This window comes from Anser anser (assembly GCF_964211835.1).
Source record: "Anser anser genome assembly, chromosome: 3".
In the NCBI taxonomy this organism is placed as follows: domain Eukaryota; kingdom Metazoa; phylum Chordata; class Aves; order Anseriformes; family Anatidae; genus Anser; species Anser anser.
Window position 1 is genome coordinate 73,952,790 of NC_139722.1, and position 16,089 is coordinate 73,968,878.

The window sequence follows — 16,089 nt, forward strand, 5'->3', positions numbered from 1 at the left end:
TTACCTGCACAGAGCATAAAGAGAACCAAATACAAAACTTTAATCTGCTGAATAAAAACAGAATTTCACCACTATGTTCCAAGCTGCCTCTTTAGAAAAAAAAAAAAAGTTATTTTATTCCTGGAATTTCAGCTCAATATTAAATCATTGCTATCAAGCTGATACTCCGGACAGTGCATATTACTCGAGATCTCAGCTGAAGTTACACAAACCTCCGACACCCCTTCCGAAGTGCACAGTCTTTGGAAAGAGCTTGAATTTAAAGTATGTCTACTGGAAGCTAAATAAATATTGGCTTCACAGAAGATTAGAGAATCTACCTCAATCCTAAACTTCTGATGGAAATCCAGAAGAAAGCCATCAAATTATTTACATTAGCAAGTAGTCTAGCCCAGCTGAAGAAAGGAGGCTCTGCTTGGGTCAGCTCTCCTCCTCCCACATCTGTAAGAGGTGACAAACCATAAAACTGGTCTCATAAAAGGAAAAGTGAGACTTGGTCGTCATGTTAACAGAGAGAATCGCACAGATCTGATTCCTAGAAGGATCGAGAGATACCTGGGTGCTTTTGTAAATGTCCCTTAGTACCTCTCTCTTAAATATTTCCACTTTACATGCAAACATTTTAAGCATAGTGCTGAATGGAGGAAAATGGTAGCACGGAAAGAGTGAGTAAAATAGAAATGCATAAATATTTCATTACAACTTTCAGATATCTAAGGTTTACATCTTCATGCAATAACTTCAGTCTTACATTTAACACGTTTGATGGCATTAATCTGTTTGGAAAGATCAGCAACTAATACATAAGTGGAACGTTTTAGAGAAAGTAACTTTTAAATGTTTCTCACATCATTTCCTATGTCTTATATAACACACATTTTTCAAGCATGTGCCTACACAGCAAGAAAATTTTTGGCAGAGGGAACGCTCTTGGCTCTGGGGACAAGGGCAGAAAGTGCATTTGCACTGAGCAGTGTCTTTCCCCTAGGAAACTGATATGACAAAATCAGAATATACAGGGTTGCTGGGTAAGTGAAACACATTCAGGTGTGAACAAGAAGTACAGGATCATATATAGAGAAACAATGGTCTAGCATGCAGCAGCAGGTTAAAACTGCTTAATCAGAATAGAACAAGTTTTTGCAGGCAGAGGCTAGTAATTCATGGAAACAGAAGCTAGAAGTGAAAATGCTACACCACAACATATATATACATGCACAAACTGGACAGAAAGTGGAGGCATACAGACATAAATATTGAGTAGAATAAAAATCTCAGTTACCAGTTTGGAGAATTTTTAGCACTTTTAGACTTGCTTTCATCTTGGATAAAAGAATTCAACGTCTTTGAACATGTGTGTAACAATTTGTGTTCTTCTTGCTGAACAAGAAGTAATATATGTTAAAATATTTTCATTCTGCAGCACTTCATGGAAGTAAGTATTTCTTTGTTCTTCCTGCTGACTGCTCTCTGTTTAGGTTATTTCCCTCAGAACGTAGCACCAGCATTAATCTCAGAAAGACATGGGGTACTATGGACCAGAGGAATCTGTAAGGTACCGTGCTAGTAACTGCCCACCACTTAGCTTGAAAGAATATTCCCAAAGAACTCAGCTGCTTAGCATTTATTTGATTTGTATTCAGCTGGCTGTAGTAAACAGAAGTTTTAAAGCTAAAAATATTTTTTAATTTAAATTTTAATTATTTAAAGCAATTAATAGCATTATCACCTCCGCAGTGACTTATATTAATAAATTCAATGTAACGAGACGCTTCATTCATATAAATACAACACAGAAATTCACTAGTTCTCAAACACAGTATTTCTATCCCAAAGACCTCGCGTTTCAAAAACAGTCTGATCTATCACTTCACCCACTACCAAAACAGGGTCAGCAACAAAATTCAGTCACTTCGGATACAATATGTTAAATAGCATTTCCAAGCTAAATAATTGTTACTGAAGGCAACATAAGCAAGTAAACAAGATTGTGACAAAATCTTTTGCAGCTGAAGACAGCACCGCTCCAGGCCACCTGGCCATGCCTTATGCATCCAACCGAGATACCAAAAGAAATGTGCACCTGCATCCCAGCTGTGCCTGTTTACAATTCAGCATCTTAGTACAAATTCAATAGGAAATTCAAGTAAATGCACAGATGCAAACTGGATAAGCTCAGACACAAGCACACAGTGGGGAGGAGGTGCTGGGGATCCGCAGGATGCCTTGCGAAGCCTGCAAGCAAGCTGGTGGGCTGACACCCCTGCCAGGACCACAGCAGGGCATTGCTCAGAGCCCTGCCATTCTGCAGCCTTTCTTTTTGGCAAGTCATACCAAAAGTGCCAGGCTTTAAAAACCACTGTCATCAGTTCTACAGATTTTCCAGTGCTGAATCAAAAAGATAAATATTGCACGCTTCTCACAAGCAGAGTCCCAGGTGCCTCCCAACTGTGAAGGCAGTCCCAATATACAGAACCAAAGAAACTGAACTGTGTGCCAGGAGCGGAACAGGTTGTCAATGTTTTTACACTGACAAATGCAAAGCATAATTTTCAATTTTGACATAAAATAGCCAATTCCTTTTCTTCCTTAATCAACAATCCTGCTTTTCCCACACACCAAACAAGCTGTAATCTACAAGGGATGAGCTGAAGCAACAGAACATACTCATTTAAACTTTAAGGTCTTAGTACTTATTGCTGAGCAATGACACTGAGTCCATGATAGTTATGACAGCTCCAAATATTCTTTGTTCTGCCTTCCTTCTAGGGGCAAAAAGAGTATAACCAAGGTTTAACCCAAGGACAACATGAAATATGTGAAGCTATTTTTTTCCAGAGCCCTTTCCCTACTGAAGTCAGATGACAAGACCTTTAAAATGTATTTTCCTAAGAATGAAAAAATTGTCTTGTGACATCATCTGTCTGTGGTGATCAGTTCCTTTTTGGCTCAGCACATGACTTGAGAACATGGCCCTTCTTAGCTCAAAACCTACATGTAGACTATCTCACATGAGAATATATGAGCCCTTCCTTTTCAGTATAGATATTAAATTATTCTCATAAACTGGGATTAGTAGTTTATTCATTACAACTAACCAGCTTAGTGCAGATAAAAAACAGGATGCACAGAGCAGGTAAATAACAGAAGAGAAGGTAGAAATGAGAATAATGTAAAATCCTCACCACCTGTTAGAGCAGTCCCTGCTGCCAGCCCCTCTGCTACAGTACAACTGGGAATTACCTCTCAAGGAACAGGCTGAAGGCAGCTGTACCTTTCTATTTCATTATATAAAATAGAAACTTTTTATTTTTTTTTAAGATACTTGGGGCTCTTGCATCCTCAAACAAATGGCAAGATGCTGTTTTATTATTTTAATATTTATATTTAAAGAAAATAAGATATATTTGAAGGCACCTTATAAACCCAGAGTTAATATCAACTGCTGCTTCAGATTTCTACAGTCTGAATTATGGAAATCCTACCATAGGATAGATGTAGTGTGAGAAACTAGCAGCAGAACACAATATAATGTGATGGCAGTAAATCTTGTTCCACAACTTTTTATTATTTCCTGGTTTTCAGCATGCCAGGGGAATTGCAAAAAGGGAAATAAGTAAAGGAAAAGATTAAAGAGGAGCAAAAAAGAAAAAGAGAGGAGTTGGGGAGACTGTGCAAGCTGAGGTCAGGACTGTGATGGAAAAGCTGACTTGTGACAGGCTTTTATTAAACAGCCAGTCAGCACCTGTTACTGAAAGTCCACATAAATGGTTAAACAATTCTGTTCAAAGATCTTTGAAGAGTCTTTTTGCAGCATCTCCAGCAGCCTGGAACTGCTTTCAGCCTTCTTCGTAGATGTGTTGGTTCTGCATCAGAACAGGAGACCTTCCCAGCACTTGCTGTTCCCAGGAACACTAGGGAGCAGGGAGGTTCACTCACAGCCATTTTAAATTTATGCCCTACATCCACTACATCAAATCCTGCTCTGAAGTCTGCTGTCACTTCCATAAAGCTCAGGCTACCTGGCTTTCCTAATTTTGTTCTTAACATATCTATATAATAAAATTAAATCTCATCATTAGAGTAACCAGTCCCTTAGGAATTTGTGTAGTCACAGATACCTTTCATCAGTTAGCAAAAATACCTTCATTTCTCTCCAAGAAAACTCTCAAACAGGTGTCTTTTCATCAAAAAGTTGCCAAAATTCTCACAAATTGGAGCAAACTTAAGATAGTAAGATCCAGGTACTCGATGCCCTTCCACTGATCATACTGCCAGTGATTCCCCTCTGTAAAGACGGAAATCTAGCTAGAGAACCTCTACTGTCTACACGAGGAGTGAGACAGTATCTTAGTGATTTCACATATTTCATCTGTGGCTGAATATCAACACCTGCACCTGCCCTGAGACCAGCAGGTTGCCAATATTGCAGATATTGATGAATTGGTATGATGATTTTCTGGCAAAATGCCCTGCTGTGTATTTTGCACCAGGTCAGGTAACTGCAGACTGACAGGTATATGCAACAAAGTTAGCCACAACTTAATGAGTTAACATTCATTGCTGAGCCATGATAACTGGCTACATTAGGCCTCTTCGATCATTGCAACTGTAAAATAAAACACATTAATGTAAGCCAACTTCACAGCCACAGCAGAAAAAGAGCCTACACAGGCAATAAGGAGCAACTCATTAAGCTAAAGTAATTTGGTTGCTTCTGATCATTTCTAAATTACCTTCACCTAACAAATGATTTTATGATGTAGTCACACATAGAGCAATGCAGTAATCTAATATAAACAATATCTATAAAACCCCATCCTTAGTGAGGTTATTCCTCTCCTTAGTAAAGGATAAACTGTCTCATAGAAACATCTTTACTTCGAGCTAGCACTAAATGAATATCATAAAAAAATGTTCCTTGATTAGTAACTCAATGTTTTAGATTAGATTTCTGTTTTATATCCTTTTTAAATAAAAATCATGATTGACTTTTATTCAAACAACTATTTATCATGGAAAGCAACATAGCAGTATTCATAACTGCTATATTCATACCTCATGGCTGTTTTCTACAAAATCACTAACAGCATGGAAAGGGTGATTAGGGATTGGGCAGTCAATTCTGTTGCAAGATTTAGAGGGCATCAAGCTGAGCTGGTAGGAACTAGGTTCAAAACAGACAATGCTACAAGGAGCGGACCCTCTGGAGCTCTCTGCACCAGAGTAGTAGTAGATGCAAAATGCATAGCTTGGGCTCAAAGGGAGAAAAGAAACTGACTGACATATTCTATATGAATAAACTCTCAGTAAACTCTCTACTGAAAAGGACAGGATAGCATATACTAGTAAGAAATAGTTCACATGTATGCTTCTAGCTTGAAGGGCCAGGTCTTCAAGTCATGTGCTGAGCCAAAGAGGAACTTACCACTGCAAGGCCAGTAAAATAAACAAATACCAGTACAAGTCTTCCCCCAACACCACACCTGTTTTCAGGAAAATACTTTTTAAAGCTTCTGTCATTTAAGTTAAAAATAGTGGTGAGCTGTGAGAATATCAGGGAGACATATCACCTATCCCTATCACTTTCCCTACTCTCTTTCTTGAGGCCTCTGCTTACGGTCACTGTCAGATACAACAATGCATTGGGTTAAACAGACTCTGGTGTACTCTGGCAGCTCTTCTGTAGATGTCACGGACTTGCATTTCCAGACACGTCGTCCATAGAATGTAACAATGAGTGAAATCCAGCAAGTAGTCAGGTTAACAGTCTCCCATCTCTTCCACACTACTGAGTAATCCAAACCCAGTACAGACACAATTCAAAAAGAGAACCCACTACTACCTTCCTTTCTGCTAGAACTACATGTGCACGTTATTGCTTTCTTATATTGCAGTGAGAAAAAATTTAAACACAGCAATTCTCACAGTAACCTAATTTTGTTCTAGGAATTATGTCTCTTAATCCAAGAGACAAGGTAAATTTGTCCAGTGAATTATTTCCTGTGAATAATTCACTAGTTTTACTGTACCCAAATTCTCTTTAAAGTTTGAGAAATGCATAGCTAACTCAAAACTACAATTATGATAGTATTTCCTTAAAAAGTCTCTTAAAAATGCTATTTTCCTAGCTATTTTGTCCTGATTTACTGGCTGCTTATATCAGCACAAAGCTGCCATGAACTTCCTTGATACAAAAATCAACCTACATTCATGTTTCATTTTAAATAGACGCATACTGTTCTTTAATGCGCTTGGATATGGGTAAGAGTCTTTAAACTCTACATATTTCCAGCTATATGCTACAGCTGTCTGTATTAATAAGAAGTATTACATTTAAAAATAAAGTGTATACTCTTGCAGCTTTTAAATTACCCCTGTCCTGTGGAAGAATGGACCTATATTTTTGCAAAGACTGCATGAGTTCAATGAAAGTCATAAGAGGGTCAGAAAAACGTAAGTAGGAAAGTCGGACTTGTAATATATTGCAATAGCTTTAAGGCTGTAAGAGGGACTGCAGGGTGGCAACTGCAATAATGAGATTTCACTCTTTTAACAGTTATGCTCATTTGCAGTTCCCCAGGAAATTTAACACATTTGTCTTATAGTGTCTACATTCTGTTAGATACTAGAAGCATTACTTGACAGCTGAAGATCCACTAACACGATGTATGCTAAATGTGGCAGCTGTCATACTTCACTAAGAAAGGAGCTTTCCAATCTCATGAAGTTTGTTAGCTGTTCAGTGCAGGACAAAGGAGCATCAGCATTCATATTACAAATATTAAAATATGGACAAAAATGGCACAGATATATAACATGGAATGGATACATAAAAACAGATTCGTTCCATACGTAAAAAAAGACCAGAAATCCAAGAGAAAACATATATACCTACCCACCTACCTATATGAAACTCCTTATGTTCACTTTGTTTAACTTCTACAAGAGCTACTACAAATAAAGTCAAAACTCAAGGGAATAAAAGTTGTCACAGTGCAGGCCATGGTTATCCCAATACATGGTTATATGTGATATAGCCAAGTGTCTTGCATTGAAGGAAGGGGATGAAGCCAGATACTCCAGAGAAAAGAAACAGAATAGTGCTTATTCCTCCAGCATTTACGTGTCCAACACTGATTTTTTTTTTCCCATGTCTAATTTTCTTTGCTTTTACTCATTCCATTTGTGGGTATTCCAGTACCATTACAATCACTTTTTCATTTGTTTTAGAAGATACGCAAGTGACATTACAGTTCAATCACTGAGCACTCAATTTTAAAGCTACTTTTTATAGCCCTCTTCTTAAGCATCTTCACGAATAACCTGTTTTACTAAAAAATAGTTATCCCTCCAAGTAGAAAAGTAAGCTTCAATACGGTCATAGCCCTGCTCATCACCTTTAAATGGCGACCCCACTGTATTTCCTCATGCACTTCTTTCCTTTCAAACCATAGGCAAAAACCCGCTCTCTCTCCCCACCCCAGACCAGTCTTCCCAACCACAGAATTACTGCAGCAGCAGATGACCTACAAGGATGATTGCTCTGCAAAACAGCTTGGGAAGACACTGTCAGGACCCTGGAGGCACCACTAGTCCCAGCTGTTCCTGCCTGGCTTCCCCCATGGCCTCTCTCACACCGCCCATGACCAGGACCTCTGGAGCCATCCCACCCCTAGAGCCGTCAGTCCCTAGAGCTATCAGAGATGGTGGCAGTGCCCCTGCCCAGACAAGGCTCTTGCTGTTCCCACCTGGGCTTCCAGATGGACAGGACCTGTCCTGCCACCAAGCCCACCCCCAGCCTGCCCCCCACCACACACACACGGCCTCACTCACCCACTGTGGGACCACGCTCCTGCCTGGGGCTGCTCTGCTCCCATGGAGCAGCCATACTGGGGCTACTCCTACAAAAAGCCACACAGTAATAAAAAACAAAAACTCTTCGGTCACAGAAGTAGGAACCTCAAAACAAGCTCTAAGACCTCACCTATGTGGAGAGCGACTGAGAGCACTGCTGGTGGCAGCTGGCTCCTGTTTCTTAATCAAGATGTAACAGGGACCAGGTGGGTGTGGGCGAGCCCAGGTTGGCACAAGGGACATGCTGCCCTTGCTGGTAATGGCACAGCTGAGCTTTTCTGCTGCCTTGGTAGGGATGGGAAGTGATGGTGTGACAGGAGACCTGGTTAAATCTCAACTCTCAGGCCCTGCTGGAGCTGGTCGGCCGCTGGGCAGCCCACAGCCTAGGGCCTCAGTGCAAAAAAAGGGTCCCTGCTGACTGCCCAAGGCTGGTGGCCATGGCGTGCAGCCTAACCATAGTGCCCACTGCTCTCCATCTGAGGTCTTCTGGTGTTATTTCCAAAATTGCTGTCATGTGAAACATTGAGAACAGGATGAAACGCATCAGTGTGACAGACTGCTCAGCAAAATGATACCTGCTCTGCTGGAGACCCTCCTGAAAATGCCACGATGCCTCTCCTGGACTCCCAGTGGCTTCCAGCAGCAGGACTGCCCATAGCCAGCAGGCCTGGGCTGCCTCCCTGCTGTGTAGCCAAGCATAGGGCTCTCCAAAACCCCAGATGCTCCACCACTGTGTGAGACACAACCTCTGGTTCCACAGCACTTGGCTTCCCACCTGTGCTGCGTTTTGCAGGGCCACCCACTGCCTGCATCCCTGGCATGGACACACCACGGTGGCTGCTGCTTACCTCACAGCTCCCCGCAGCCTGCTGTGACTGAAGAGTTTGCAGAATGGTGAACTGGTAATGGTTTTGATCCTATTAACATTTGAAAAATATGTTTTGTTCCAGAACGTACATCACTTTTGTAGCAGCTTGAAATTCACCCTCATGGTTACTTTTATTCTCTGACAGGTCTAAGTTAAATTCTCTAGTCAGAATTATACCCCCAATTTCTGGTTAAAAATCCCATGTAATTACTCTAGCTTTAGCAAAAATATCTTACATAATTGCTGCTATGCCAGTAAGAAATAACCCTTTAACTTTAGAGACCTATAAAATTATGGATCAAACAAAAAAAATCTAATTGTAGAATAGAAATGTGCATCCATTTTCTCTTTCAAATAAGTTTACCAAAAAAAAAAATTCTTTTTTTTTTTTAACATTTACTTTTGCTATCTAGCTCTCACTTAAATATTCCTACATTAAATATGTCTCAGAGTAGATTCTAAGTCCCTGACACAAGAAAATATGCAGCAGCCACTGTTGTCAGGCATAAACACGTGGCCTGAATTGACTGCCAAAAATAGCCTGTCATTCCTACTGTAAAACTGCTAGTTAGCTGGAAAAAAGAAACACATTTCAAATACCCCAGTGTTATACCAAAATTGTATGAATTCAGCATGTTCTCTGAGCATAAAGAAATTAATTGCACCTATTCAAAATATACTGTGTACTGTCATTTATAATCACCTCTTCATTATATTAAATGTATAAAAGTAGGTGTGCATATATATATACGTATATATATGTATAAAATCCCCATTTCAGAATGTTGTCATTTTTGTACAAAGTGAAATCCTTATTCACTGAGAAGACTTAGACATGAACTTGCTGAGTAGGATGAGAGTAGGAACTACAGTACTCAGCTAACAAAAAACAAAAAAATGCTTACTGGGCAGATGAATCATATACTATTACAAATATGAAAAATGAATTACTCCAAATCATACAGAAATGCCAAAATACAGAAGGCCTCAGATTAATAAATGGTGATGTATATAGTACATCAACTGAATACAATGGGATAAAAAATGGCAAAACATTGCAGATACTGTAAAAGAAAGGCTTCTATTTTCTTTCTTTCTTTCTCTTTTTTTTTTTTGTTTTTTTTTTGAATCACCACTAAGCACAGCTAAAGCACATTGTGTGTATATATATATATTACAGATATGCACACCAAATAGTGAAGATCATGTGAAGCTGTGCTGTGCCACAACTTTAGGGCGTTTCCTGGCACTTTACCTCTGCCAATCTCTTTTGCTGGATTTACTTGTAATATTCCACACATCAATGACTTTGAGCAAGATGTTTTCTGCCTTTCTGTGTCAGATACAGGTCAATAGCAGATATGAAATTCGATAGTTCAAGACCTGCAGACCTATAATTTCAAGATATATTTTACTAGAAAGCTAGGAAGCTATAGGTTTTGATATTAAAATCTAGGATGACTATATAAAGTAATTTCATCATTAAAAAGGAGGCCTCAATCTGAAGTTTTAGCTTATTGCCATGATAGATCAAAAGACCTGATATATAAGAATAGACTACTGTATCTAGCTCAGGCCATAACTCCTCTGGAAAAGTACATTTCTATTGGCAAATGCAGTGTACCAAAGCCAAAAGTTTTGTTGGTATGTATGATTTAATGAGCACTAGATAAAGAAAATGATTTAAAAGATTTGCTTTGACAAAGGCAAGATCTGCACAAATTAAAATTTGACGTAACAGCTGAGTTGATAATAATAGGATAAATCAGTTTCTCCTTGCTGAAATGAAACGTTATTTAAAACAATTTTTAAGTTAAAATATCACTTCCATTTTTTTCTTAGATCACATTTTAGCCTCCCCTCCCCCCAAAAAAGCACATTTTTTTTTCCTCTTAATAATGAAGTTTAATTTTTTGAACAAGCAGAACTCTAAATCTACATTTGATAATGTGTGATTCTTTGAGCTGTTTTCTGCCATACATTGGAAAAGCTGAAGCTTAGAAGGGAGGCAGTAGGTACAGGCTTCATCTAGCCTTTGAGAATATGTAACAGTGCTACCAGCATGCATCTGCATTGTACAGTTCCACAAATTCTCTTGCAAAAATCTTGTTCTGCATGCCTCGCTTCCATAAGTGGAAGACAGAAATGCACCACCATTAGTGTGGGGCATATGAGGCAAAATACAGTTTGAAACAAGAGAATCTATCTTAATTTTGTTTGATTTTAAACAGATTGTTCTGAGAGTCTTTTAACTCTCTAAAGAAAATGGTGTAGGCTAATATTAAGTTATTATTTTGGACTGTATGTTTTGTTTCCATTGTTCCTGTTGTCAGGAGAAATTAGGCTAAAAGAGCAATGTAGTCTTCTATAGGATTTGTACATTTTCAAACACTATTTTGGGGCCTGAAATAACAGGCAGTCCTTTTTGCTGAAGGCATTTTTTTATTCTAACTCTGAATATCCCTATAAGAAGATCCATCTCAATTTCATGAACACCTCAATACTTCTCAAGATTTCCTTTCTTTATGATAAAAACAGGCACACAGCTGCAACCAATCACTCCCTGTGCCAGCACATTTGTCAATTAGTTGTAAGGAAATTTCCTAGCACATAAGGCTTAGTTTATGATCAGTCAGGAAATTATGGTCTATTATGCAATTTTATTCTGGTCTGTGATTGACTGTACATCAAAGGGCCACTCAATGGCAGCCACCAATACTTGTTAAGGTAAAAATAGTTTCATAAAAGCAGATGGTGAAAGCAAGACACCAGTAGATCAGAAATACTGACTATAGTATACTTTATACGAGGTTTCTAGAAATAAAAAGGAAGGATTTTAACACATAGTGCTCCTTTGCTGTGTACTGACATTACAAACTGTATGGTGTTTTCAGATATAGTGGAAGTTTGCCAAGTTCTCCTGATAAAAATTCTTCCTCCCACCCTATTTAGAGAGGTCTTGACATCAGCAATTTTATACACATAAATAGCTATTTTTTCTGTAGCATATGGTCTATACAGAGGTTCTCTCAATATGTGAAGTTACGCATATGAATAATTCTGCATACAAATACGTTTATTGAGCTCAGTGAGACTTGGAAGATTTTACAAGGTTTAGGGATAAAATGATTCTGACATATATAGAACAATAATTTTAATACATCCATATTAGTGACATATTTTTTAACATTGTATGAACCCAATTACTTATGAATGTAGAGAAACTGAACTGTATCAACTTAGGCAATTGATATATGTGAAACTAGAATAAAATCAGATCAAGACATATTTAAATAAAGCCATAAAAATGTTAAGCCAATCACCCAGCTAAAACCACACCTTTGTAAAGGCATGTGTGAGCTCTGAACAATGATAGACATTTAAACTGAGCTACTATGGAAATCTAAAGTGCAAAAAAAAATTACAGAAACAGGTAATTTGGTTAGATGTTTAGAAATGTATTTAGAGAAACTTACCAGTAAAATTAAGTTCCAGAAGAATAAGAATTCTGAACAAAAACTGATACATGCAGAAGAATTTGAGACATTGCTTATTTATGATAGCACATATGGAGGTAATTGCAAAATTGCAAACATTTATCATCAGATAGATGAAACGCTCCTTTTGCTTCTTGAAAAAAAAATCCAGAAGACCTACCACATGTCTCATGATTTTCAGATAATTAACATAAGTCACTTTAATAGGGGAGGGGAGTTCTTTTTTAAATTTGCCATAACACAGTTATTTTTATTTTATTTTATTCATGATTAATGTAATTGAAACAGCAACAGCAATTAAACAGTTATATTATGTTAGTGAAACTGCTTCATTGCCGTGATAAACGACTTCTATGAGGATATTACTCAAAACAAGCGGAGAAACCCAATGTATTAAATCAGGTTAAAAAGGGAATGTTACCTTCCCCAGAATCCAGCCTTTTTGAAGTTGGCATTTTTTTGTGCTTTTCACTTTGAGTCTCACTTGCCTAGTGAGAGGTAGGAAGAATTTCTAAAATCCTAGAAGTTTCTGGCTTTCACATGAAATTATAGGAGCCTGGAGCTAAATCTAGGAAACTGGTGGACATCTTCAATAGTGTGGCTCAGGCCTATCCATGAAATAATGTTAAGCCCTTTCATCTTAAAAATAACCACGACTCATGTAGAAATGGATGCCCTGTAAAACAGAAGGGAGCGGCAAACATCCTGATTTAACAAAGTGATAATCCTTAGCTGGAAATGGCAGGAAGACCCACGAGACCTCAGAAGCCTGAGGCCTGTATCCAGAAAACATTCACAGAATAACTGCTTTGAGTGACTCATAAAAGATTACTTGAAAAAATATAGTAAATAAACTCTGGGTCTTTTTGCTGCCTAAATAAACCAGGAACCTAGAATTCTGCAGTTCAACTCATTTAATACCTTTAAAAAAATTTAAAAGTAATGCTTGCATAATATATAATGCCTCAACAGAATAGAATGCTGCTCTGTATTGCTCTGTTGCAGGTGCTATTAAGAGGAGGTAGGCTCAATATAACCCAACTTGGATTCTTCTAATACTGCTGTGGGAGTGTAATTTTCTACTCTGAAAGAGTCTCCCTCTTACATTAATTTTATCTGGAAGAGTAAATTACAAACATACAGAAATATATATATATATGTTCAGCTTCCTTTCAAATACTAACTGCACCAAAGTTCTGAAGTAAGCCTAGATCTAAAAATTGTCCCAAACACACACACACACACAAAAAAAAAAAAAAAAAAAAAAAAAGATATGGTAACTTAAAAAAACAAAAATGGAAAACAGCTTACGTAAAGGCAAGAGCATTTTGACAAACCTATTTTAATAGATCTGCATTAATGTGCAAACTGAGATTGTGCACTGTTATTGCAATGATTTTCTGAAGGTCATTAAGAAGAAAAGACTCAGGAGACTGCATAAAAATACGAAAAGCAACCTCTTTTGAAAAAGACAGCTGCCTTGACTTTAATGACCACACATGCTTTGGGTACTGACTCACTACCTATGCCAGTGCAAGCTTTGATACAGCCAAGAAGCAGTTTGGGCCTGAGAGCAGAGCTGGCCACATCGTGATCTGTGCTCTCTGGCAACATCAAAGCTGCTCCAACAATCCTCCTGAAAACACATAAGCTTATATGAAACACATTAGAAATGCTGGCATACGGTGGAAAAATTATCTGGTATTTCTTTTAGAATCCACTCATCATACATATATTACCAATTTGCACACTCTATGTATGAAAGCACCACAAAGAGATATACCTGTTATACATACAGTGTGTATGCATGTATACACAAATAATTATATATATATTGCAGCTTTGGAGGGAGAGTATCAGCTTAATAGCAAAACTTCAAGAGTCTGTATAATTATGAGAAAGGCTAAAAGCTGAAATGCGTCTTAATTTCTGGATTTAGAAAGCTTTCCATCCATAACTCAGCTACAAAGCTCATCATACTAAAGAAGGGGATTAGCTTCCTGTTCACTGATGGTACTGAAGCAGGCCTTGGCACTCATTTTTAACATCACTCAGTCTGACTCCATCAAAACTAGTCCTAGTTGTTAGTTAAAGGACTTTCCACTGTTATGAGAAACATAATCAAGTGCAAGGTGAAACACAATACTAACTTCCAAATACTGTGGAGTCTTTTCTGAAGATTTTTGGGTGATATGGAAAGGAACCAGATCAATCTAGCCCCATATTCAGTTCGCTAGATTAATGGTACTATATGTTCTGTGTCACTAAACAATACTAAAAGTGTTTTAATAATTTTGATATTTCCATTAAATCTCTTTCTATTTAATTACACACTTTAAGAACCAATGCATCAGAGAATAATTATGCAAGAAAGCATTATTTTAAAAATGGATCCAGAAGTATACAGTTGATACAGTATCAAATATCCTGACCTCATTAACTGTATTCCAGAAATATCTGCCAATCAAGAGCCACAAGGTTCATTCCAGACATGCTGGAGACATGGAGGCTGCTCTTTGGGTGCTACAATCGAGAGGCAAAAAATTACAGTGGCTTTCTGGGGATCCCTACCTCTCCACTGAAGGACAGACTAGGATGTATAAATGGATCCGTAGATAGTTATGGCCAGCCTCTCCAGTTCTTGCTGGCTCACAAGCTATCCAAAACTGTAAATTATTCTTATCCAAGGAAAAATTATATTTATTATTTATTTATTAATATATTATTGCCATCTGGTTGAGAGTACAGAACTTTGAATATTTTAGAATTTATCATATAAATATTTGGCTCACAGATTATAAATAATTATGAACATGAAATCATAACTTTTATTTTCTTTTTTTTTTTTCTTTTTTTTTCAGAAAGGATTGTTAGTTCATTAAGTCATTGAGAATAATCACTTCTGGGAACTTTTGGTATAATATTCTAGTATCTACCTAAGTCTGTGACAGGTTCATATGGGTTCACAAAAATGTCAACATATTAAAACAGACTATACTAAGCTCTGGGTTTGATAACAACATGTATTTTTGAAGTGCATACCCATGGGTACTTGTTAAAGAAACAGAATATAAAACCTTACAGAATATTACAGATACCATCATTCTTATGAATATCAGATAGAATATAGTAAATAATTTAAGTATTAGAATAGTATTTAATATAAAGACAGAACATATTATGGGACTGTGAAAAGAATAAGCATTTTGGCAAACTGATTAATTTTCCCATGAAAATATTTTAGAAAACTTCTATGCATTAAGACTTGATATTCTATTTCAGGAAATCTGTATGCGACATTCTGATTTTTTTTTCCCCAATAATTTTATTTTATTCTTTCAAAATAGTTTTACCTTTCAAAATTTAACACAAGAACTCAAAACAGTAGTTTTGCATCCCAATCCAGAATTAGTTCCTTCTGCCTGTAATTGTGATTTTTTTTCTTTCCAGGATGGAAAACACATTTCCTGAACAGATATGATACAGATATACCAACTTGAATTACATAAGAAATAAACCCCAAAAGCCTTACCTTCCAAACCAAAATGTGGTGCAGAATAAGAGAACTACATGTGACCATAATTTTATTGCACCCAAAGAACATTGCTTTTCTCCTGCTGCTATTTATAAAAGCAAAGAAATGGAAGTAAAATGATAGATTCAGGTACTGTTTTTAAAAAAATGGTGAAATAGCCTGCTTGTCAGTGCTCAGGTAGGAAATTACTCGAGGATATGAGAAGATACAGACTTCGGGACTGTTAAGGATCTCTATTCATCATTCTATTGAGTAGTCTGGAAGGGATACACTCTATCTTACTGGGGAATTTTGCCAGTCATTGAACCAAAATTTTAAAGAGCTCATGTTCA

At 37.4% G+C, this 16,089-nt stretch overlaps 1 protein-coding gene across 3 annotated transcripts in view; it reads right to left on the bottom strand.

The window, feature by feature from the left end:
- PRKN (parkin RBR E3 ubiquitin protein ligase) overlaps window positions 1-16,089 on the bottom strand; it is a 758,368-nt gene that overhangs the window by 611,825 nt on the left and 130,454 nt on the right. Inside the window, exons 1-2 of one of the 3 annotated variants that reach the window (XM_083830274.1) lie at window positions 7,988-8,218; window positions 7,837-7,904 (exon numbers count right to left, since the gene is read on the bottom strand). The exons of 1 other annotated variant lie outside the window; for it this stretch is intronic. In XM_083830274.1, coding sequence (XP_083686400.1) covers window positions 7,837-7,904; window positions 7,988-8,100 — 181 coding nt within the window. In that variant the 5' untranslated portion in view covers window positions 8,101-8,218. Of the gene's footprint in view, window positions 1-7,836; window positions 7,905-7,987; window positions 8,397-16,089 lie in introns of those variants that run through there. One more of the 3 variants, XM_083830276.1, reaches the window with a different exon arrangement.